The sequence below is a fragment of the Macaca fascicularis genome, chromosome 7 (assembly GCF_037993035.2).
Source record: "Macaca fascicularis isolate 582-1 chromosome 7, T2T-MFA8v1.1".
NCBI lineage: Eukaryota > Metazoa > Chordata > Mammalia > Primates > Cercopithecidae > Macaca > Macaca fascicularis.
The window spans coordinates 18364560-18388348 of NC_088381.1; the positions used below are offsets into that span (position 1 = coordinate 18364560).

The following is a 23789-nucleotide window of genomic DNA, read 5'->3' on the forward strand; positions in this document are numbered from 1 at the left end:
TTTCATAATTTCTTATGGTAGTAAGTGGAGAATACAGAGGAAATACATATTTCATGTAACATTTCCGTGTATTCCCTCTGCCTCCAACGACATGAGTTAGAAAAACTACCCCTCGATCTAGTATCAGCAAGCTCGACAGTGACCTCAGCAAGGAACAGCCCTAGAGAAAAGGATTCACAAGTAAATGGAACGAGGAAAGATCTGGAGCAACGAAGTGCTGCTGGTCAGCTTTAGCTGAGGAAGCACAATGGGACGTCGGAGGCTAAAGAAACCATGAAACCTGCAGTATTATTAACATAGCACATTCACTTGTCTTCTCTTGCCCCTGCACGCCCAAAGCTCTGTTCGAGGCCACCCTTTCCCCTTTCATAATGACCAATCAGGTTGCCCAGTGCAAAAACACTATTAAATTCTTAGCTATTAAATTGCGTTATTCAGAATAATCCTTTCCACGTTGAGTCTACGTGCCGGACTGGCTGCGAGCAGAAACTACTTCAGGCGCTTTAAATCTCAACACTTGTGGTCGCTGGCAGCAGAGCTCTTAGGCTGTAGCTCAGTCTTGTAATTCTGAGCTACGAGTTTCAGCTACGGTCCCTCGGGCCTATCAAATGGCAACCTTAACACTCTGGAGGCGTGGTTATCGTCTTGGGGCTCTGGGAAGTGCAGTTACATGGGGGACCAGGCCTGATAATACCATAAAAGGCTTGGTTCTCTGAATTCTGAAGCCATGTTCTGTTGACCTTCCTCTAAAAGCGGTACCCGCAATTGTGCGGATTCCGTGGTTCTCTAGTCCCAAGCCGTCTGCTTCCTGGGCCCTTTCGTTGGCTCCGCCCCCGTAAATCTTGCTCGTCCACTCTGGAAGCGCTCTCCTGACTACAGGCCGCGCCCCTCGCATCGGCTCCGCCCACCTGGCGCGCAGCTTGGCCCAGGCGGTAGTTCGCGTTTTGAGCCGATCGTGCCACCATAGCTCCTGCTGCTGCCTCTACCACTGCCGCTACAGCGGCGGAGCTGAAATTGCCGAACGCGATGCCCGAGGGCGCTGTGAGCGGGGTGGCCCTCGCTCGCCGAGGCTGGTGAGGCTGGCCCGAACGGGGGCGCTGACGAGTAGCAGGGGCCTCAGAGGCGGGTGAAAGATAAAGGTCCAAAGCCGCTGTGGAGGGTGGAGAGCGAGCTCTGGAGGATAGGGAGTGGGGGAGGGAGGCTCCCGCGGCAGAACGAGTTGTGGGCTGCGGCGAGCCCCGCCGCGCCGAGTCCCCACCGGCGCTAGCGCAGGTGTCCAGGCCTGCGGAAATCCCTGGTGGTCTCGGCGGCCTCCTCCGTTGGACTCTACAGTTGCCATGGGAGCAGTTGGGCATTAACGGGAACCAGATCGTCCACGAGACCAACTAGGGCCCATCCCATCCATCTCGCCAGTTAAACGCCTCTGGCGGGCGTGGGCCTGGCATTTCTTAGTGGCTTAGGATTTCCCCCCTTTTTCGTGAGCCTTTCCTTCCGACGTTGCAAGAAACTGTGCAGGGCTAGAAGGTGGGGGTGAGGAAAATGGTGAGAGCAATACCCAGAGGTAAAAACTGCAGACTTCGCTAGGCAGAAGGTAAGACACTGTTATACTTGGCTTCTGCCATCTCAGGTCAGTGAGAGGGCATATTGGGAAGCCCTGTGGAGTGGGAAGACAGTGCCGCTGTTGAGACAAGACCCAGGACTGTGCCGGGGACTGTCCCAAGGGGTTTCTCGTCATAATGGCTGTGGAAGGGTCAACCATTACCAGCCGGATCAAGAATCTGTTGAGATCTCCATCCATCAAACTGCGCAGAAATAAGGCAGGAAACCGACGAGAGGACCTCAGCTCCAAGGTGAGTCCTGTTGGGAGCCACCTCTTTCCAAACCCACCCTCTCCTGCTCCATGTTCCTCGTTAACCTTCCTGTTTCTTGGTAAAGATAACTAGAAGCTCTTGTTTACTCTGAAGGATCACATGTGATCTGTGCAGGCAATTTAGGTTGAAGGAAAAAGCAGCAGGGGTGGGCATGCTGAGATTCATCCATGAGAAGAGGTGAATAGTAGGAAGGCCACCTGGGTTCAATTGAGGCCTCACTATACACTAAGCATGTGCTTGGGAAGCCAGTTGATATGCTATGACTCAGTTTCCCTTCTTGGGAAAGGACAGTAGGAACACATACCTTGTGAAGGGCTAAGGTGTGACTAATGTAGCTGCAGGTGTTAATGTAACAGCTGGGGTTATGTAAGACTGTAGTGGCAGAAAGAAATAGCTAAAACACCTAGTCAGAGTTACTGGCTTGGTAATTGCTCTTGCCTAGGGTCAAAACAAATTTTTTTTGGCCCTTCAAGAGGCTAACTGGAGCATCTTGGCTTCTTAGGAATGATAACATGCAAGAAGCCAGATATCTGTCAGCAAAAAGTTCTGGATGGCCCTTGAGCATTGCTTATCTCATTCACTATATGCCAAGGCTGCAGATGATCCTCAGAGGCAAAGTTCCTTTCCATCCCTTCACTTGTCTGGGTTTTGGTCCTTATGCTTTCTTCAACTAAATAAACCCCACAACTTTGGGAACCCAGAAGTAGACTACATTTGTTTAATCACTTGAGACCAGGGCTTTATTCCCACAGGATCAGATCAGATTTTGTGTCTTATTAGTAGCCTGTAAACACAATAGCCTTGTGAGGTACGAGGTTGTTACTGGGAGAGGCATTTGAGACCACAGCATTGTATTGCTTTGCCTGTATCTCTTCAGTGATGAGTAAATCCCATGAGGAATGATTTAGAATGCCACTGTACAACTGGCAGGGTTCTGGGAGGACTTAGTTCAGCCCTGTATTCATTAGCAGAACCTGGAGTAGGTTTGGTAAGAAGGTGAACAACTTTCCTGTATATTTCAGCAGAAGTTGTGTTGAATCACAGTTTGCTACAAGGTTTTGTGATGGGTGGACATTGTGACCCTTCCAAGGTCTCTTATTCATCATTGTTTCTATTCTCCTGAGGCAGGCAAATAAGCCTGAAATGTAGAAATTGTTTTAGATATGACTCTGTTCATTCTTAATACTGCAAGTGCTCTTATTCTTGGCTGGTAACTTGGCAGTGATCAGCACTGTTAGAACAATCTTCTCAAATCTTTGGCCTCTTTTTCTGGCCAGGAATGGTGTATGTAGTAGAAATGTATAATAAGAGTTTAGCCTTCATTGTTAATTCTTACTGTAATTTTGGTCTGGAATCCAGAAAGTATGTTGCCATTCTTTAAGACTTCCAATATCACCCATTATTAATGCATTTAACAAGTGTTTATTGAGTGCCTATTAAGTGTGCAATCAGTTATGGGTAAAACATTACCCTTGCCATCAAAGAGCTTATGGCTAGTCAGACATGTAAACAATTAAAACACAGTGTGGTTAAGTGCTGCTCTAGAAGTATGTGTACGTTGTTAATGGAAGCACAGGGGAGGCAACCTAACTCAGTTTAGAGGAATTAGGAAAGGCTTCACAGGCTGGTCATGGTGGCTCACCCCTGTAATCTCAGCACTTTGGGGGGCCAAGGCGGGTGGATCACTATGTCAGGAGTTCGAGACCAGCATGGTCAAGATGGTGAAACCTGGTCTCTACTAAAAATACAAAAATTAGCCAGGCGTGGTGGTGCACGCCTGTAATCCCAGCTACTTGGGAGGCTGAGGCAGGAGAATTGCTCGAACCCAGGAGGCCGAGGTTGCAGTGAGCTGAGATCCCGCCAGTACACTCTAGCCTGCATAACAGAGCAAAACTCTATCTCAAAAAAAAAAAAAAAGGAAAGGCTTCATAGAGGAAGGGATGCTTGAACTGTGAGTCCTAAGGCAGGTGGAGAAGAGCTCTCCAGGAAAACAGTGGAAAAGGGGCATCCCTGGCAAGACCATTTACCCATTCCCTGTTTAAAATAGGAATTCAGTGCTTCAGACTGCTTTAGATGGCTTTGTCTGTCCTGAAGCTGTGTATGAAATACTTAGCTGAAGTTGAATGACCCTTGAATGGTCTGGCAGCAAAATGACTGGTGCATATCTTTAGCACCCAAGAGGCGTAGCTGTCTTTGTGTGCCCAGGACCCTAGAGATGCCAGACTCCCCACACTCCTTAGTAAAAGGTCTCTACCTAAGATTATTCTAAAAGCCTGCCTTGTGATTACTCTAGTGTATTAAGCTCTGTGGACCAGGCGTATTAAGCTCTGTGAGTTGCTCTAATATGTGGTGGCTGTGGGTAATCAGGATAAAAGGAAATTTGTGATTCATGGATAGCTAATTCTCAAATAAAATTTGAAGACAAAAAGGCACACGCCCCTTTTGGGGGGCAAAGAAGGAAATGTCAGAAAGCCTTTATGCAGCTCTTACTTCAGATTGCCTCCTGCTTTGAATTATACTATTGTTTCTATCTAAAGTAGTCTTCTCCTTTACACCAAATTCTACACTTATTTTTAGGTCCAATTCTGTATTTATCAGAGCCACAGGGCTTTCTGTGACTAGCCCCCGACCTTGAAACCAATATCTTATTGTTGTTTTATGTATGTCTTCATTTCCTAAGGATCGGGGTCATGTTCATTATTTCCTTTACATCACATCGTTTAGGACAGTGTAAAATAGGCAGTAAGTACTTAAAAAAAAAAAAAGAATAATTTAAAGATGTCAAATATAGTGCGGGATAAACTTGGACATCTAGGTGAATAAAATAATCAGGACGAATTTATGACCTCTTTAGAAGAGAAATCAAAACTAGGATTAATGAAAAGGTGACAAAGATGTAGAGATGCAACCTAATTAGGTGTAAAGGACGTAAGAGAGAAGAAGTCCACGTATGTAGAAAGCAGTGCTCTCTAGTAAAGGGTTCTTAATTCAGGAGAAACCTAGTTAAAAAATATGGCTAAACGCTGGTGTGCGAGAGCCAGTGGAGGTGGAGATTTAAGTTACAGCAAAGAGAGTAGATGAGTGCTGAGATTTTCATTAAGCTTTTTCGAAGGGAGGGAGGTCTCTTCAGTCGAGTACATTGGAAAAGACTGATTTAAAGTTTTATATTAAATCAGCTTAGTCTTGGTGAAGTGTGACTTGAAGTTACCAGTAAAGCCCCAAGTTCAGAGCCTGTAGACATGTCAATTCCTGCCTCTCATCGCTAAGTTGGGGTGTGTTTTCCTTAAGAAGCAAATGTGTGTGATCTTGGTAGCTAACCCTCCTCCTCTTAGAAGTTTCTGAAAGATTTTTATGTGGAGGGAGCTGGGCTTGTTTTCAAGGACAAAGGACAGAAATGGACCGAAGCCCAGCAGGCAAGATTTAAGTTAGGGTTACAAAAGGATTGTCTGCGCTGGAGGGTTGCTAGATTTTTAAAAAGTAACCGAAGGAGATATTGAGATCTTCCTCCTTAAGAGCCATTAATCTGATCTAGGTTATATTATTCCTTCTGGAAACAATGGGTAAGATGACTTTCTTCTAGTTGTGTTTTTTTAATTGTAAATCTAATTCTTCTTTCTCTATTTTTGTCTCCAAGTTTTTTTCCTGTATAGTTGTGTAGTGGTACTTCGAGCTTGAGCCACCATGCCCAGCCAGTTATTTTTGTTTTTTGTAGAGACAGAGTCTCACTCTGTTGCCCAGGCTGGTCTCGAACTCCAGGCCTCAAGGGATCCTCCTGCTGCAGCCTCTCAAAGTGCTGGGATTACAGCCACGAACCACCATGCCCAGCTCCTGCCTTACTTTCTGAGTAGCTGGGACTAGTGGTGCTCGCCTCTGTGCCAGGCTCCAGGGAACACGCTCTGAGCTCTCCACATAGAATAGATGACTAAGAGTGGATGTCGCTGTGGCCAGCAGCTATGCCCCTCATCACCCTTTGTGAATGACCTTGGTCAAGCTCTTGTTGAATTTTCTCTCTCAGATCTCTTGAAATAAGGCTTGTGAAGTGTCTTGAGATCCTCACAACAGGTGGTATACAATGAAAAATGTCAGTGTTCTCCTAGTTTTGTTTCTTTGATCTCCATTTCATTCCTCCTTCCGGTGCCTGCAGCTGCCCTCAGCCTTCAAAGTGATTCTCATTGGAGAGAGAGGATGCATCTCTCCCTGGACCCAATACCTCTTCCTTTACTGTCTAAAAATAGCCCAGCCTCTTCAGGCGGGGAGTTGTCTTTCGAAACCTCTTCTCACCTACTTGGCCTCACTCATTTCAGAGTGGAACAGCACTGCTGCTTTCCAAGTTTTTCTCTCTTCCAGTTTGCAATTTAGGGCAGGTTCCCCTCTTGGATTTGAGTCAATGTCTTATTTCCTGCTGGTATTTTGAATGTCTTCCATTTGTCACCTGTGTATTTTCATTTCTTGACTAGTGAAAAAACAGGTAGAAATGAGGCTTTGGCCTGACCTCTGTGACCTCCGCACCAACCCCCTGATCTGAAGTTGGGCTTGATGCTGTTATCACTGACCCTTTGTTTGGAGAAAACAGTCCAGGGCTTGAAATTGGGGCTATGTTTATTCAAACTAAGCTTCTATGAGCACATGGTCTGCCCCACTCATCCTCAGAGTATCTGTTGGTTTTACTTCATGTTCAGACTGCAGTGTTGTTAAAGAAATAAAGCTACAGTGTTTTCAGAAGGATTTGTTATGTTATACTTTACATTCCCACTGTTCCAGGCTAAGCCTCTCCTCTGGGCTCCATTGTTTAGTGCAGGACAAAGCCAGGTTTTCTGGCAGCTTCCTTTTCATAGCAATGCTCAGTAGAGGTGTAGAATGAGACCTGCCCACCTTCTTGGGTGTTTATTACCCCATTTGTGGATTTTACTTTAACTTCTGTTACCTTTAAAAAAAAAAAAAAAAAAAGGTGGGTGAGGAAGGCAAGAAATAAAAGTGAGTATGACAGCCAGACTGGGTAGTGTGGATTTTTAGCGTTGATATTTTTGAATGTCTAGATTTTCCAAATCAATCCTTCCTTTCAACAGGTAGAGCAGCAGGTCCAGTGCTTCTTCATTGGTCACATTATTTTCCTCTGGTTTTGAAGGATACTTTACAGAAGAATGAGTTTACAGTATGGATAGCTCCTTCTAGATTTCTAGGGAGTAAATTCCCCCCTCTCATTTTATCATAATGTTTGCAATGCTTTCTTTTTTTTTTCCCCCCCTTTTTTTCTTTTTTTGAGACAGAGTCTCGCTCTGTCACCTAGGCTGAAGTGCAGTGGTGTGATCTCAGCTCACTGCAACCTCCACCTCCCAGGTTCAAGTGATTCTCTTGCTTCAGCCTCCCAAGTAGCTGGGATTACAGGCATGTGCCACCATGCCCGGCTACTTTTTGTATATTTGGTAGAGACAGGGTTTCAACACGCTGGCCAGGCTGGTCTCGAACTCCTGACCTCAAGTGATCTGCCCACCTCGGCCTCCAAAAGTGTGCAGTGCTTTTTTTGGTTGCTTCCGTATTCTGTAAAACAATCCTGTGTTTTTTGTTTTTTGTTTTGTTTTGTTTTTTCTTGCTGGGATTTTAAAGTTTATATGCCTTATCTCTCCCCCTCAAACTGAAATGAAGCTAAAGATATTTTCCTTTCCTTGCTATGCTGGGCATGGTGGTGCACACCTATAGCCCCAGCATCTTAGGAGGCTGAGGCAGGATAATCGCTTGAGCCCAGGAGTTTGAGGCTGCAGTGAGCTGTGATGGCACCACTGTATTCCAGCCTGGGCAACAGAGTGAGACCCTGTCTTAAAAACAAACAAAAAACTCTCTGCCCCTCTGTTTATAATTGATATTTTAATTTACTTGAAGATTTTAGAACAACCCTTTCTGAAACCATATGACTGATTTTTTTTCCCACTTTGCCAAATGTTCTTTTGGAGAAATCCTGAGAAGAGAGTTTCTTTGGTGGTTCAGGATTTGAGCATTGCTCCTTATTCATCACAGTTCTAATCAGCCTTTGAGACCCATCTTCCTTTAGTGGCTCTTCTGGTCCTTTCTTCATAAGTTTGGCTGATGCTGTTATAGGTGCTAGCACTTAAGAAAACAAGACTTAAAAAAATTATGAAATACAGGCCAGGCGTGGTGGCTCACGCCTGTAATCCCAGCACTTTGGGAGGCCGAGGCGGGCGGATCATGAGGTCAGGAGATCGAGACCATCCTGGCTAACACGGTGAAACCCCGTCTCTACTAAAAATAAAAAAATTTAGCAGGGCGTGGTGGTGGGTGCATGTAGTCCCAGCTGCTTGGGAGGCTGAGGCAGGAGAACAGTGTGAACCTGGGAGGTGGAGCTTGCAGTGAGCCGAGATCGCGCCACTGCACTCCAGCCTGGGAGACAGCGAGGCTCCGTCTTAAGAAAATATATATATATGAAATACAACAGACATTAAGAGAATGTACAGATATAACATTGTATTATAAATAATGATAAATGATTCCCCTGTGTAACCACAGCCTAAGTGAAAAAATAGAACAATGGTAAAGGTATTGGCAGTTTCTGAGGGATGTGATGCGAATGGTGTCATCAGGGTGGGTGAGGATGTACTAGGCCTGTGCTAAGCATTTTACATATACTATCTTATTCGAGTTTTACAGAACTCTACCATAGATAGTATTACCACCCCATTTTGTAGTTAAGAAAACAAATGATAAGAGAGGTCAGGTGAGTAGCTGGTAGTTACACAGCCAGTGAGTGGCTAAGCAAGAATTCAAATAGAGGCTTTCTGAACTCCAGGGCCCACACTTAATCTTTATTCTGCATTCCTCCCAAGGAGCCTTCATGTGCACAGCATGGCGCTGACTGAAGAAGTGTGCCTAGTATTGCCATAGCCAAGGGGCACATCCTGCACTCAGCTTAGAAAAAGGGGCAGTTCCCAAAGGGGGGAGGGGGACAGCTGTCTTTCCAACATTCCTTATAAAAGTCAATTTAATGCATTTCTCAGACTATTATTTTAGATCCATCACTCAGTAACCCTTGTCCATCTGTATCGTTACTCCTCTTCCCACCTCCAGCTCCATATTTCCTGAACTGTTGTTCCTGCTTGTTCTTGTTAGCAACTGTGCAACCTTGGTTCTGTGGGTATGTGAATGTCAAGTTGGCAGAGTGAAGCTGCGTGATTCCTGATGACCAGAAGCCACAAGCAGTTGCTGCTTCTCTCTTGGGGTTGGTTGGGGAGTGAAGGGCAGACCCACGGATGCCTTGGTTGTTTTTGTGTGTGGGTATCACGGGGCTTCAAACTTGTGCTCTTGGTTGGCTGATTGATTTTGTAGCTCATGCTCTTGACTAGCTTCAGTGCTCCTTCAGGTCTCTCCCTCTTTTCCTCTGAATTCCACCTCTTTGTTATCTCTGTTAGCATACAGCTGACCTTGTTTTTGAAGCTGTGGAGAGTAGCTCGTGGAAATACCTCTTCCAGTTGGGAAAAAACGGACTTAAAATGTCCCATGTCCAGGCTGACCTGGATGATGGCATTTGGTTGATGAGTTAATTTGAACATAAGCAGAAATGAGGTCACTTGCCCACCTGACTCCATGTGGCCATGCTGGCTCCAGGTTGCAAAGTTATTCGAGCAAGTGCCTTGTCTTGCCTAATCTCAAATGTCTATTCTTTTTATATCTTCTCTCAAATAGGCACTGTGATAACATTATAGGTGCAAAAGTATGAGGTCTAAAGGCCTCTGCTTCCCTGTACTCCTTCAGTTTGTCCTGAGCAGAGGGAGCCCCAAGCTACATGGATTGGATGGATAAGAGCCCATAGGCAGTTTGCAGTTGTGGGGCATAGCTGGGAGCATGCTCAGAAACTCTGATTCTTGCACCTCTATACTACTGCTTTGGAGAAAAGCAAGCAGCTGTTTGTCAGGACTAAACTTGTAACATGCAGGCCTGCCTCCGTTAGCATGACATTCATTGGTTGGCTTCTGTTTGAGAGGGCACAGTATCTTTGTATGCCATGATTGTTTTCATATGATATAATAACCTGCTGCTGAGTTTTCTCAACATGTCCTTTCTGCTTATGATGCTCTTTCTCCAGGCTGCTTTGGGTTCTCTTTTGAGGCCTCTACAACTGCTGTCACTGAGACACTGCCTCATAACAAACCTAGAATGGGCTAGTGAACAGAGCTTCTCAAGAGTTAACATGAGCTGGACGTAGTGGCTTGGGCCTGTAACTCCAGAGTAGGCTAAGGTGGGAGGATCACCTGAGGCCAGGGGTTCAAAACTGGTCTGGGCAACATAGCAAGATCCCATCTCTAGAAACTTTTTTAAAAAATTAGCTGGGCTGGGCGTGGTGGCTCACGCCTGTAATCCCAGCACTTTGGGAGGCTGAGGCCGGTGGATCACGAGGTCAGGAGATCTAGATCATCCTGGCCAACATAGTGAAACCCCATCTCTACTAAAAATACAAAAATTAGTCGGGCGTGGTGGCGCACACCTATAGTCCCAGCTACTCGGGAGGCTGAGGCAGGAGAATTGCTTGAATCCGCGAGGTGAAGGTTGCAGTGAGCCGAGATCGCGCCACTGCACTCCAGCCTGGCAATAGAGCAAGACTCCGTCTCAAAAAAAGAAAAAATAAAAGTAGCTGGGACTTTGGGAGACCAAGGTGGGGAGATCACTTGAGTCCCAGAGTTCGAGGCCAGCCTGGGCAACACAGTGAAACCATGTCTGTAAAAAAAAAAAAAAAATTAGCTGGGCATGGTGGTGCATGACTGTAGTCCCAGCTACTTAGGAGGCCCTAGGTGGGAGAATTGCTTGAGGCTAGGAGTTCTAGGTCACAAGGGGCTATAGACTCCCTCCCAGGGCCATTGTGAGATTTAAATGAGATTTAATGAATTTGAAAGCACATTGTAAGTTTTAAATAACTTTATAGCTATAAGGGGTTGCTAATACTATCAGTATCTGAGATATCTAGAATACCAAGGAATTTTCTTCTAATTTGTTAGCAACATTTTATTCCTTCAAGTTTCCATTTGTGAGAGGTCCTTTTTTGTAGGCTCAGCCTCTTCTGTTTCAACATTTTTAATCAGCCTTTCTGCATGGCTTTTTATTGTGAACTATCTTCAGTACCTTTTTCTTGCCAATATTCTAACGTGTATCAACAATACTGACCAAAAGGAAGGCTTAGCAGAAATTCTTTTTGATACTAACTACTGTGTAATTTATTTCAGGACTATGACTATGATTTTGGGGGGAAATTTTTAAAAAATGTCAAACCAGTGAACTCCAGGAGTAGAGGGGAGTCCTAATTTTTTTCTTTATCTGTTTAGAAACCACCGGGGTGATGAGCATGATTTTTAACAGGAAAAGCTTCTCTAGGTATAGAAATAACTTTTTTTCTTTTGGGTCTAATTTGTATTGACAAATAATTTGAGAAATGAATTAGCCTTTTGTCAGACTAAGAATTTACAGGCCAAGTGAAAATGTGTTAGTTTTGTAACTCATTATTTAAGTTTCTAATGTTGTGACCAGAGTGAAATAATCTATTAAAAATTCTTTTTTGCTTAAAAAAATAAAGATACATGAAGATGTGAAGATACAGGTGCAATCATACCCTTACACTACTGGTGAAAACATACATTAATCCAACTTTCTTAGAGGACAATTGGTAATATCTGTTAGAAAAATTTGCACATTCATACCTTTTGATTCAGCGGTTATAATTCTGGCATCTTATTCTGTGCAAACACACATACTGCACAAAGGTGTATGTAATTGAATTTTTTGGTGTTATTCATAAGAGTGAAATTTTGAAGTAATCCAGGTACCTATGAGTAGGGGATTGGTGTACATCAATAAGATGAAATTCCTTGTACCCACCAGAAAGAATGAGGTTAATCTGTATGTACTGATGTGAAAGAGTATACAAGATATCTTAAGTGGGGGAAAAAAGCAAATTGTATAATACTTTTTTATGTTAATGATTATTTATATTTTTGTTAAAACATATATGTGTTAGTATATGCATATTAAAGAGTGAGGCTATCAATACCAAACTTGTTAATATCGGTTATCTCAGGGAGGGATAGTAGATTATGATGGACTTTCACTGTCTACATTATATATTTCTGTAATGTTTAAATTTTTCACAAAGAGCCTGCATTATTTTTGTAAGTAGAAAAAAAAATAAAGATGGAAGTCTCTCCAATTTAAACATGTGTATTTCATATGTAAATCTAAGATGTTTAAAATTTAAAATCTGTATGCTCATTTTATTAAAGCAGTTATGCACAAGTGCTATTGAAAAATATGTCTGGTATAATAAGCTTTTTTTGTTTTTTAAAGAAGTAATAGGACATAATATTTTCTTGAAGATTAATGGTTAGCTTGTTGAATTTGAGACAATTCATTTCCTTTTCTTTTTGAGATTGAGTCTTGCTCTGTCACGCAGGCTGGAGTGCAATGGCGGTATCTCAGTTCACTGCAACCTCTGCCTCCTAGGTTCAAGCGATTCTCCTGCCTCAGCCTCCTGAGTAGCTGGGAGTACAGGCGTAATCCTGACCTCGAGTGATCTATCTGCCTAGGCCTCCCAAAGTAGATTTTTTTTTCCTGTTGGGATTACAGGTGTGAGCTACCGTACCCGACCAGTTTCTAATATCTTCAAAAATATTTCCTCATTTAGCTTTGATAAATAAAATATTTTTTGATACTTTTTGAAGTACCTGTGCTTTCTGAAAAGATTTGATACAACTAATATAGAAAAGCATAAAGAAGAAAAATTATCTATAATTCCAACACCTAGAGATAACACTGTTCTGATTATCGAGGGCATTTAAAGCTCTTTTTGAGCAACATGGTCGCTTTTATTTTATTTTTTTGGGGGGTGGGCAGGGACAGAGTCTCGCTCTGTCACCCAGGCTAGAGTGCAGTGGTGTGATCTCGGCTCACTGCAACCTTTGTCTCCCAGCTTCAAGCAATTCTCCTGCCTCAGCCTCCCAAGTAGCTGGAACTACAGGCACGTACCACCACGCCCAGCTAATTTTTATATTTTTAGTAGAGATGGGGCTTCACCATGTTTGCCAGGCTGGTCTTGAACTCCTGACCTCGTGATCCACCCACCTCAGCCTCCCAAAGTGCTGGGATTACAGGCATGAATCACCATGCCTGGCCGCGAACACATTCTTTAATTATAACTTAAGTCAGATTTGTGAAGAGCCATACTATGCATGTCTTTACTAAAGCCAGGGATAAGAGTGTTCTGTTTGTAATCATGTATGGCACATGGATTATGTTATTCAGGCCTTCCTCTGTCTTTCTGGAAAGGCATCAGAATCTTACTTCCTGCTGCAGCTTCTAGGGCCGGCATTGATACATAGCTGGGGAATTCCCTAGGAGGTAAAAGAACTTACTAAGTAAGATTAACCAAAGAGTAGTCATAAAGATTTTAAGTTTTTTATTTAATTTATTAATTAATTTTTTTTTCCCCCGAAATGGAGTCTTGCTCTGTCACCCAGGCTGGAGTGCAGTGGCACTATCTTGGCTGACTACAACCTCCGCCTCCCAGGTTCAAGCAATTCTTCTGCCTCAGCCTCCTAAGTAACTGGGATTACAGGCACATGCCACCATGCCTGGCTAATTTTTGTATTCTTATTAGGATGGGGTTTCACCATGTTGGCCAGGCTTGTCTTGAACTCTTGACCTCATGATCCACCCGCCTCGGCCTCCCAGAATGCTGGGATTACAGGTGTGAGCCACCATGCCCGGCCAAGATTTTAAGTTTTTAAACAATGTTTTTGAGTATTTAAAAAACTGATTCAACAAATATATATTAAACACTGTGCCCTGTGCTATAAGCATACAGTTGGATGAGATACAACCTCTGCCCTCCAGGAGTGTATAGACTGGTAGGAGAAATCCATAAAGAATAGAAGTTCTTTACAAGGTTCTAAGCAGTGCATGCCATGTCAATGATGCAAATTAAGTGCTGCTATAAGAGTACTGAGGAGGAAGGAATCATTTCTGGCCAGGCGATCACAGAAAGAATCAGAGGGGATGTGACATTTGAGCTGGTCCTTGAAGGAAAGGTAGGATTTCAGTATAGGGTAGTGGAAGGGAAGGTTAGAAGAAGCATATGAGCTGTAAACGAGGCTCCTTTCCAGAAAAATGAATAGTCCAGATTGACAAAGGCACATGATTCATATAGGTGAGTAGTAGGAAATAGAATTATGAGAAGGGCAGGGCTCACTGATGCTAGGCTGAAACATTTATGTTTTATTTAGTTGACAGGAAGGAGTGACTGAAAAAGTTTTTGGGCAGGGGAGAAACATGGATCAAAGCTATGCTGTGGAAAATTTACGCTGATGGGTTGGAGAAGGGGAGGAAAGAGTCTATAGTAAGGAAATTGATTAGAAACCCATTGCTATATCCAGGAATGTGTTGAAGGCCTACACTGGGGTGTTGGCACGAAGTGAGCATTTTGTAGAGAATAGGTTGAGGAAACCTTCCTTCCCTGGAGGGTTTCATGGCATAAGTTGTGTGACTGTAGGGGCACTGAGAGCCCTCCACACTCCCCTTTTTGTTCCGGGAGACACATTCGCTTTGTACACTTAGTCCAGAGAAGGAACAGTTAATATTCTCCCTGGTTACAAAATAGAAAAGCAAGAGTTTAAGAAAATTCAGGTATGTAGAGTTGGTATGTATGAGGAGGGATTAGATCCTTTTGATGACCAGATTTTTAGCTCATAAAGCTTTGCTTGTGGTTCTGGTTTTGCTGTAGTATTGTAGAGAGGACTGACTTTAGAGGAACAAAAAAATCTAACAACCCCCACCCCCACCCCAATTCTGCATGCTTACATTGAGATAACTCCTTTTCTTGCCTTTCTGATAACTGTGGAAGAGAAAAGAGAGGGCAGAAGGGCTGTACCAGGCACTGTAAAAGCTGTTAAATCTGCTCTCTGGACTTGGGCACGTGCTGATGACTGCACTATTAATATAACTAACTGGGCCTTTTAGCTGGAGTGTCTTCATTCCCTCTGCCTCTAGTCTGACGCCTTCCTTACCTCTTCCTCCATCTGCATACGAAATCAGCTTCTCCTGCTTCTGACCCTGCAATGCCAGTTGCCTTGGAAATGGGTGTCTGCTGTCTATATTTGGCTATAGCATAGGCTGGACATGGGCAAGCTCTGACCACATGGGATACTCTGGCATTAGGAAGACCCTCCCTCTTTCTCGCAACCATCTCAGTGAGGAGAGGTCAGAACCCATTTTTTAGACCCATTTTAGCTACTGATAAGTTCTGTTAAATTTTTTTGTTAATGTTAAAGATAGCATGAAAGGTCTCTATTGTCTGTCTATCTTGTGACCCTCTGCCTTCTGTCTTGGCTCTCAGACCTGTCCCTGATGCCTGCACAAAGGCATAGTGACTTCCCTTTGTGCTGTTTCAGAAACTGTAGCATTCTGGTGGTGCTAAAGAATTTGAACTCTCTCCTCAAAGCATCACGATTTCTGGAACCAGACAGCCCCAGGTCTAAATCCTGGTTCTTCCACTCACTACTTACCTCTTTCATCTGTAAAATGGAGATACTAGTCCTTCATGAAGTTGTCAAGAGTATTAAATGAGATGATCTATCTGAAGTGCTTAGAACAGTTATTGACACAAAGTATACATTCAGTAAATGGCAGCTGTAGATCATCTCTCTGCCCCAGACCTTTTGTACCTCTGGTGTGTTCTTGTAAAAAATACTTGGAACACTGGGACTAACCCAAGAGAGGCTAAAATTTGGAAATAAAAGGGCAAATGCCTTAATTTAGTAGTTCCCAATCTGATATCAATCATTAGAACCACCTGGAGAGCTTTAATATGCATATTCTTAAACCCTACTCCTTATCTTTTCATTCAGAGTCTTGCAGTTAGGGGAAGTGGATTGGGTAGGGATAGAGTAGGGACTGCTACATGAAAAAAGCCTTGGCCCGGCGCGGTGGCTCACTCCTGTAATCCCAGCACTTTGGGAGGCCGAGATGGGCGGATCACAAGGTCAGGAGATCGAGACCATCCTGGCTAACACGGTGAAACCCCGTCTCTAGCAAAAAAAAATACAAAAAACTAGCCGGGCGAGGTGGCGGGCGCCTGTAGTCCCAGCTAGTTCGGGAGGCTGAGGCAGGAGAATGGCGTAAACCTGGGAGGCGGAGCTTGCAATGAGCTGAGATCCGGCCACTGCACTCCAGCCTGGGTGACAGAGTGAGACTCCATCTCAAAAACAAAACAAAACAAAACAAAACAAAAAATCCTTAAGTTCTTTGGGTACTTTGTTGACTGGCCAGGTTTGGGAACTTTTGTTCTAGTCTCCTTGTCCACAGGGGCTGTGGCTAGAGGCTTTATCAGGTTACCCTTTCCAAGCAGTGGCAAATGCACCTTCCTTAGAAACTAAGGCTGTTTTAATCTTAGTCTGGAGAATTTACTCAGCTCCAACTAATTCTAAACTGTTAAGCAGGATACCCTTTTTTTGTTTGTTTGTCACATTGGAAGTTACTTGTTTCTGGGAGTCTTTGTGGTATAGATGGAACTCCAAATCAGCCAAACTGGGTAGAGACCAGGAGCAGAGACTAGATCCAAGGTCTGCTCTTTTCTTCGATTGGCCATTGTGCCCCTGCCTACCTCTGACCAGGTGGCACTTTGAACTTTGAAGGAACAGGAATGAGTTACCCTGAGCATGATACTTGCCCTTCCTCCCCACTCCCAGGTCCACGGTCACTGGGTCTCTGCCCTGCTGTCTAAGTCTCTGCACAAAGCCTCCTGGCCTTGGCTTCTTCTGTGGCTTTTGCATAAGTGGCAGTTCTCAGAATCTGGTAGAGAATCTGCTTTGTGAGATTAGAGTGTAGTGTGTGGGCAAGAGACAAATATAGTTCTTAACCTGCAGGAAGGGAGGGGAAGGCGAAGAGAGCTCTGCCTTGGACAGGTCTCTGACATGCTTGTTTATAGAAATAGCAAGTCCATGGTTTGGCTGGAATGACTTACAACTCAGGTATTTATAACTTGAATTGAGTGGGATTGAGAAGTGGGGGAAGGGAAAAGGGGGAAGAAAGTAGCTGGTGGCAACAAAACATAGCAACAAAAACAGATTGTTTTCCTCACAGTTGCTGGGGTTTCCTTGCCAGTTTGAGGTCAGCCAAATCCTAGGGGACCCTGGCCTTCTGTGACTCTGGCCCCTTAGTTCTCTATCTCAAGGGAGCAGCCACTCCGTGCCATTGCAGACTCCCTGTAGTGGTCCCTAACACTAAAAGGGAAAGCATTTCCTGCCAACTTCTGCTGCCCAGGCTGGAGTGCAATGGCCGGATCTCAGCTCACTGCAAGCTCCGCCTCCCGGGTTCACGCCATTCTCCTGCCTCAGCCTCCCGAGTAGTTGGGACTACAGGCGTCCGCCACCTCGCCCGGCTAATTTTTTGTATTTTTAGTAGAGACGGGGTTTCACCATGTTAGCCAGGATGGTCTCGATCTCCTGACCTCGTGATCCGCCCGTCTCGGCCTCCCAAAGTGCTGGGATTACAGGCTTGAGCCACCGCGCCCGGCCAGGAAGCCCTTCCTAACTGTGCCACTGTCTTGGCTCCACTTGGACTCGCTTCCTTTGGCTAGTGCCTGTCCTCTAGCTTGTGGACATATCTGATCAGATCCAGGGACTTGAGAGAGAGCAGAAAAGCTTCGAAGGCCCTGCCCAGTGTCTAGGATTGTGTGTTTATGGCTCTGAGACGACTTGAGACCCTATACTGTGACATCTCTGTTGAGGATGGCTCTGGACTCTGGAGAGTTCTGTCCTTACCTCCTTCATTTCTTTCAGCACTCACTATTTTTTTTTTTGTTTTGTTTTTGTTTTTTTGAGACGGAGTCTCGCTCTGTCGCCCAGGCTGGAGTGCAGTGGCGCGATCTCGGCTCACTGCAAGCTCCGCCTCCTGGGTTTACGCCATTCTCCTGCCTCAGCCTCCTGAGTAGCTGGGACTACAGGCGCCCACCACTGCGCCCGGCTAATTTTTTGTATTTTTAGTAGAGACGGGGTTTCACCGTGGTCTCAATCTCCTGACCTTGTGATCCGCCCGCCTCGGCCTCCCAAAGTGCTGGGATTACAGGCGTGAGCCACCGCGCCCGGCCAGCACTCACTATTAATCACGCCTCCCTTCTGGGAGCTCTCCACTTCACTGGCTTCCTGGTTCTCCTCCAGTCTTTCTCACTGCCTGTACCTCATCTTCTCCATGCTCTAAAAATAGGTGTTCCCTGAGGTTGGGAGTTCGAGACAAGCCTGACCAACATGAAAAAACCCCGTCTCTACTAAAAATACAAAATTAGCCGGGTGTGGTGGCGCATGCCTATAATCCCAGCTACTCAGGAGGCTGAGGCAGGACAATCACCTGAACCCGGGAGGCAGAGGTTGCTGTCAGCCGAGATCGTGCCATTGCAGTCTAGCCTGGGCAACAAGAGTAAAACGCCCTCTCAAAAAAAAAAAAAAAAAAAAAAAAAAAAAAAAAAGACTGCAATCTACAGGCTGGAAACTACTGTTCTATCTAGTATGAATGAGCAGTCCTGTCTCTTGTCTCTACGCCACCTGTTTTTTCCATCTACTTTAATGAGAGCCAGAAGAGCACTTAAACACGTGGCTTTATTCTTTCTTTCTCTCCTGGGAATAGACTAGTATGAAGTTACCCGTTTATCTTATTAAAGTGATGATTTTGCTGGCCCTCTTTCTCTTGGGAGGATACGGTAGTGCTCTGCCTAGTTCCTACTGGGAGTGGTGGGTATTCAAGCCTTCCCTCGCATTATACTTGTAGTAATTCTGCCTCCAGTAGCCTTGCTTCAGGGGAAAGATGACACCTCTGTCAGGTTGGTATACGCTTTCTTCCATCTCAACACTGTCCACCTGCCAAAGCAAAAGCTGGGTCACAGCTTGGGTATTCTCCCTGCTTCGAGGCTGCGTTCTGGGTGTGGAGGAGCTCACTGTAGAGAACCAGCTGAGTCCTCTCTTCTTCCTTCTGAGTTTCCACTTTGCATGAAGCAGTGTTCCTAGAGCTGTAGATTGACGGGTCAGGGTGCCAGCTGCCTGCAGCAGTTGTGTCCCAAGTCACTGCCCAGACACAGTTGCCTGGACTAGTGTGTCTCTTGGGCTGTATTTCATTGGCATTTGGGCCTTAAAGGTTTGGAGCTGAAGTTCCCATCAGAACTTTGGGCTGCATCCCAGACTTTATGGACCGTTATTTTCTCACAGGGCCTCTTTCCTACCTCACTTTCTTGAAGTGATCCTTGAGGCCAGAACTCTCTCACGTGTGGGCTTGCTTCCTCATGTGGAAAGATGCTGTAGTATTTAGAGGGGTAGGTCATTGGTTCTCAGAGTGTGGTCTGAGAAGCCTGGAGTCCCCAAAACTCCTTTAGCGGGTCCATGATGTCCTGTTTCCAACGACATATCCACATGAGGCTAGGTTTTCTTCACATACTTCCACCAGATAATGTCAGAACAGATTGAATGCACATGCAGATATGAGAACCCAACTCCCTTCAGTTAAGCCAGATATGAAAAAGATTTACAAAAATGTAAAACAGTGCCATTCTTCTCACTAATTATTTTTGTTTTGGAAAATAAAGTTATCTTTAATAAGAATGTTAATATGTGGCCCGGGCGCGGTGGCTCACGCCTGTAATCCCAGCACTTTGGGAGGCCGAGGTCAGGAGATCGAGACCATCCTGGCTAACATGGTGAAACCCCGTCTCTACTAAAAATACAAAAAATTAGCCGGGTGTGGTGGTGGCACCTGTAGTCCCAGCTACTCGGGAGGCTGAGGCAGGACAATGGCGTGAACCTGGGAGGTGGAGCTTGCGGTGAGCCGAGATCGCGCCTCTGCACTCCAGCCTGGGTAACAGAGTGAGACTCTGTCTCAAAAAAAAAAAAAAAAAAAAAAAAAAAAAAGAATGTTAATATATAATGGGTTTATTGTTATTTCTAAATGAATTAGTAAATATTTTTAATGTTTCCAATTGTGATTTCAAATATAGTAAATATTGATAGATATAACCTGCATAAACAGTAGCTCTCTGTTGTCCTTGATAAGCTCTAAGACTGTGAAGAGGTCCCAAGACCAAAAAGTTTGAGAATCTCTGGGCTAGGTCCTGCTTGATAACAAACCACCTCAGAAATCCCCCTGGCTTAAGCAACAGTTTATTTCTTGCTCATGCTACGTATTCAGTGAAGGTCAGCATGGGGACCTCAGGCCCATCTCATTGCCTGCTGCCATGCTTAGCAGTCAGAAAGGGGTATGCACAGTGGTTCTGTGACAGGTCAAAGAATTATACAAATACGTAGCTGCCTAAGGACAGACATGAGAAACTTAAATAAAAACGCAGATTTTTGGCCAGGCGCAGTGGCTCACTCCCGTAATCAGCACTTTGGGAGGCCAAGGTGGGTGGATTGCTTGAGGTCAGGAGTTTACGACCAGCCTGGGCAATATGGTGAAACCTCATCTCCCCACTAAAAATACAAAAATTAGACAAACACGGTGGCGGGCGCCTGTAATCCTAGCTACCGCAGAGGCTGAGGCAGGAGAATCGCTTGAACCCTGGAGGCGGAGATTGCAGTGAGCTGAGATCACCCCACTGCACTCCAGCCTGGGTGACAGAGCGAGACTTGTCTCAAAACAACTACAACAAACCAGATTTTTGAGTTCTTCATACCCTTTCCCTCCACATTGCCAGGTCAGTGAGTGTTAACGAAATGACTTGAGGCTAGAGAGAGAAGTGGCGATGTGAGTTATAGAAGGATGTTGCTTATAAGGTCCTAAGCCCCACAGCACGTGTTCCATTATATTTTTTCTCTCTTTTTAATATTTGTTATGCAATATTTAAGACATACAATAAAGACATGGAATAATAAGCAATTATGTGCCTACCATCAGCTTATGAAACAAAATGTTACCTGTACCTTTCTGCTTGTCCTCAGCTCGTCATAGCCTTTCTGTCACAGCCAGTTTTAGATACTTTGTGAAGAACAGTTTATTGGCCTGAAATACCCCAGTTTTCCTGGGCTTTCACTGTTTCTGAAGCCTCTGCAAGGCGTTCATTTATTCCTTAAATATGTGTCAAGTGCCCATTGTGTGCCAAAGGCTGTTTAAAGTACTGGAAATACATCCACGGGGTATAGCAACCTAGGTCCTGTCCTCAAAGAGTTCACATTCTGATGGGACAGACAGGCAGTAAGCACATGGACAGAAATATAATCAATGTTGGGTTGCTACCTGCCTCTGTGAGCTATGAAGAAAAATAAGGCTGGGTGGCCGGGCATGGTGGCTCATGCCTGTGATCCCAGCATTTCGGGAGGCCGAGGCGGGCGGATCACTTGAGGTCAGGAGTTTGAGACCAGCCTGGTCAATATGGTGAAACCCTGTCTCTACCAAAAATACAAAAACTAGCCGGACATGATGGCAGACACCTGTAATCCCAGCTGCCTGGCAGGCTGAGGCAGGATAATCGCTTTAACCTGGAAGGCAGAGGCTGCAGTGAGCTGAGATCACACCACTGCACTCCAGCCTGGGTGACAAGAGTGAAACCCTGTTTCAAAACAAAAAAAGAAAAAGAAAAAAGAAGGCTGGGGCCGGGCACAGTGGCTCACCCCTGTAATCCCAGCACTTTGGGAGGCCGAGGTGGGCGGATCACGAAGTCAGGAGATCAAGACCACGGTGAAACCCCGTCTCTACTAAAAATACGAAAAATTAGCCAGGCGCTGTGGCGGGTGCCTGTAGTCCCAGCGACTCGGGAGGCTGAGGCAGGAGAATGGCATGAACCCAGGGGGTGGAGCTTGCAGTGAGCCGAGATCTGGCCACTGCACTCCAGCCTGGGCGACAGAGCAAGGCTCCGTCTCAAAAAAAAAAAAAAGAAAAAAGAAGGCTGGGTAAGTTGGGTATAAGATTATGGCAGTAGGCGAGTGCAGTGCATCACACCTGTAATCCCAGCACTTTGGGAGGCCGACACCGGTGGATCACGAGGTCAGGAGTTGCAGACCATCCTGGTGAACACTGAAACCCCGTCTCTACTGAAAATACAAGAAAAATTAGCTGGGCGTGGTGGCGGGCACCTGTAGTTCCAGCTACTCAGGAGGCTGAGGCAGGAGAATGGCGTGAACCTGGGGGGCAGAGCTCACAGTGAGCAGAGATGGTGCCACTGCACTCCAGCCTGGGCGACAGAGCGAGGCTCTGTCTCAAAAAAAAAGAAGAAGAAAAAAAGATTATGGCAGTAAAGCTAGTCTAAAAGGCCCTCTCTGAGGAAGAGACCTTTGAGCAAAGACTTTAGGAAATTAGCTTTGTGCATAGCTGAGAGAAGAACTTTTTAGTCCAAGGAATGGCATATGCAAAGGACCTGAGGCTACAGTTGACTTAAGGTGCTTAAAGTTGGTCCGCTGGGGTGGAGTGAGTGAGTAAAGGGGAGGGTGTAGGAAATGAGGTCAGAGGTAGCCAGAGGCCCGATGATTTAGGGCTTTTAAGCCTGGGTAGAGTATTTGGATTTTAACTTAAGGGAGATGGGAAGCCATTTGGAGGGTTTTGGGCAAAATGATGACATGATCTCATTCATATTTTTAAAGAATCCCTGTGACCTACCGTGTGAAGAAAAGACTATAGGGGGTAAGGCCTGAAGCAGGGAGAGCATGTGGGTGTTACAGTCCAAGTGAGAGAGAATAGTGACTTGAAGTAAGTGGCATGCTGGTAAATAGTTACAGGCTCTCTGAGAGGGGAAAAAACTGTGATTTGGAAGATTTGTGAGCCTTTGCTGATTTCCATGGCGTAAGTCATCCTGCGGTGGTGATTTCAGGGCCACTCGTGTGCTAACACTGCATGTGGGAAAAGTTGTGCACAGTCAGCATTCATGAGTTAGTGCAAGCCAGCTCCAGCACACCACCGACTGAACTTGAATGCATTGAACCTGGGGTGTGTTTGCAGGGGATGTTCAAATTTGTCTCCATCTTCTAGGACAGGTGGAAGCTCTACCACCTTCTCGGAAAGGAGGCGAGGAAGAAGGTTATCAGAGGGAGAGTCAGTTTATGAAGTCCATCATGTTGAAGCCTTGCAAAATAATCCTAGATGTTGAAGGCCTTGCAGGAACTCTGGACTCTTAGATCCTTTGAAAGTGGAGCTCAACCCAAAACCTCCCTGCAAACAGGAAGCTGGTTTGAGTTAAGAACATAAAATAAAAACCAGCTGATGCCCCTGAATGTTTTCCCCTGCTCCTCCCCTTCCACAGAGCCAAAGGAAACTGCTTTTTTTCCCCTCTTGGATAGCTGCTTAGAAGGCCAGAAAAAGCCAAAAACATAAATCCTTTGAAAATAAGCCAAGTTTTGAGCTCAGGCAAACTCCTGCCTGTGGGGTTTTCCTAGTGCGGAAGTATGTTCCACTGCTCAGAGTCCTAGGAGGAAAATGACCAACAAACACAAAGGTGCCGGTGATCAGAGCCTGTCTCCCAGGCCAGGCGGAAAGAGATGGTCTGTAGCAGGGTTTCCCAAACTAGAGGTCATGAAATCAGTAAAGTGGGCCATGACCAGAATTATTTTTTAATGAAGTGGATATAATAGAAAATAGAGTATATTGCACTCTAGGATTAACAATAGGATATTGTTTTGTGAAACTTTCAGTTTTGTGCATATGCACACACATGTCTCTATATACTGGGTCATGATATAAAATGTGTTTCTTACTGTGGGTCATGGCCAGAAAACTTTGTTAAACACTGGTCTTTAGAGTGTTACTAGCCCACGTCTCCTTCTTGCTTTAGAGAATTAATTCTCTTTGGAATGGGATCATCTACCCACAAAACACCTACCCAAATTCCTGTTGGAAAGAAGATCAGCTGAGAACCAATGGACTTGGTGTAGTTCTTCGGGACCGACACTGAAGCGTAAGGGATGGAAG

General features: G+C 45.1%; 1 protein-coding gene across 10 annotated transcripts in view; it reads left to right on the forward strand.

Moving 5' to 3' along the window:
• The first annotated feature begins 946 nt into the window (after positions 1-946).
• Positions 947-23789, forward strand: part of MAPKBP1 (mitogen-activated protein kinase binding protein 1) — a 52929-nt gene continuing 30086 nt past the window's right edge. For 9 of the 10 annotated variants that reach the window (XM_073995568.1, XM_005559263.5, XM_073995567.1 and 6 more), the window contains exons 1-2: positions 947-1073; positions 1628-1850. In XM_073995568.1, coding sequence (XP_073851669.1) covers positions 1737-1850 — 114 coding nt within the window. In that variant the 5' untranslated portion in view covers positions 947-1073; positions 1628-1736. Of the gene's footprint in view, positions 1074-1387; positions 1851-23789 lie in introns of those variants that run through there. The other variant, XM_073995572.1, reaches the window with a different exon arrangement.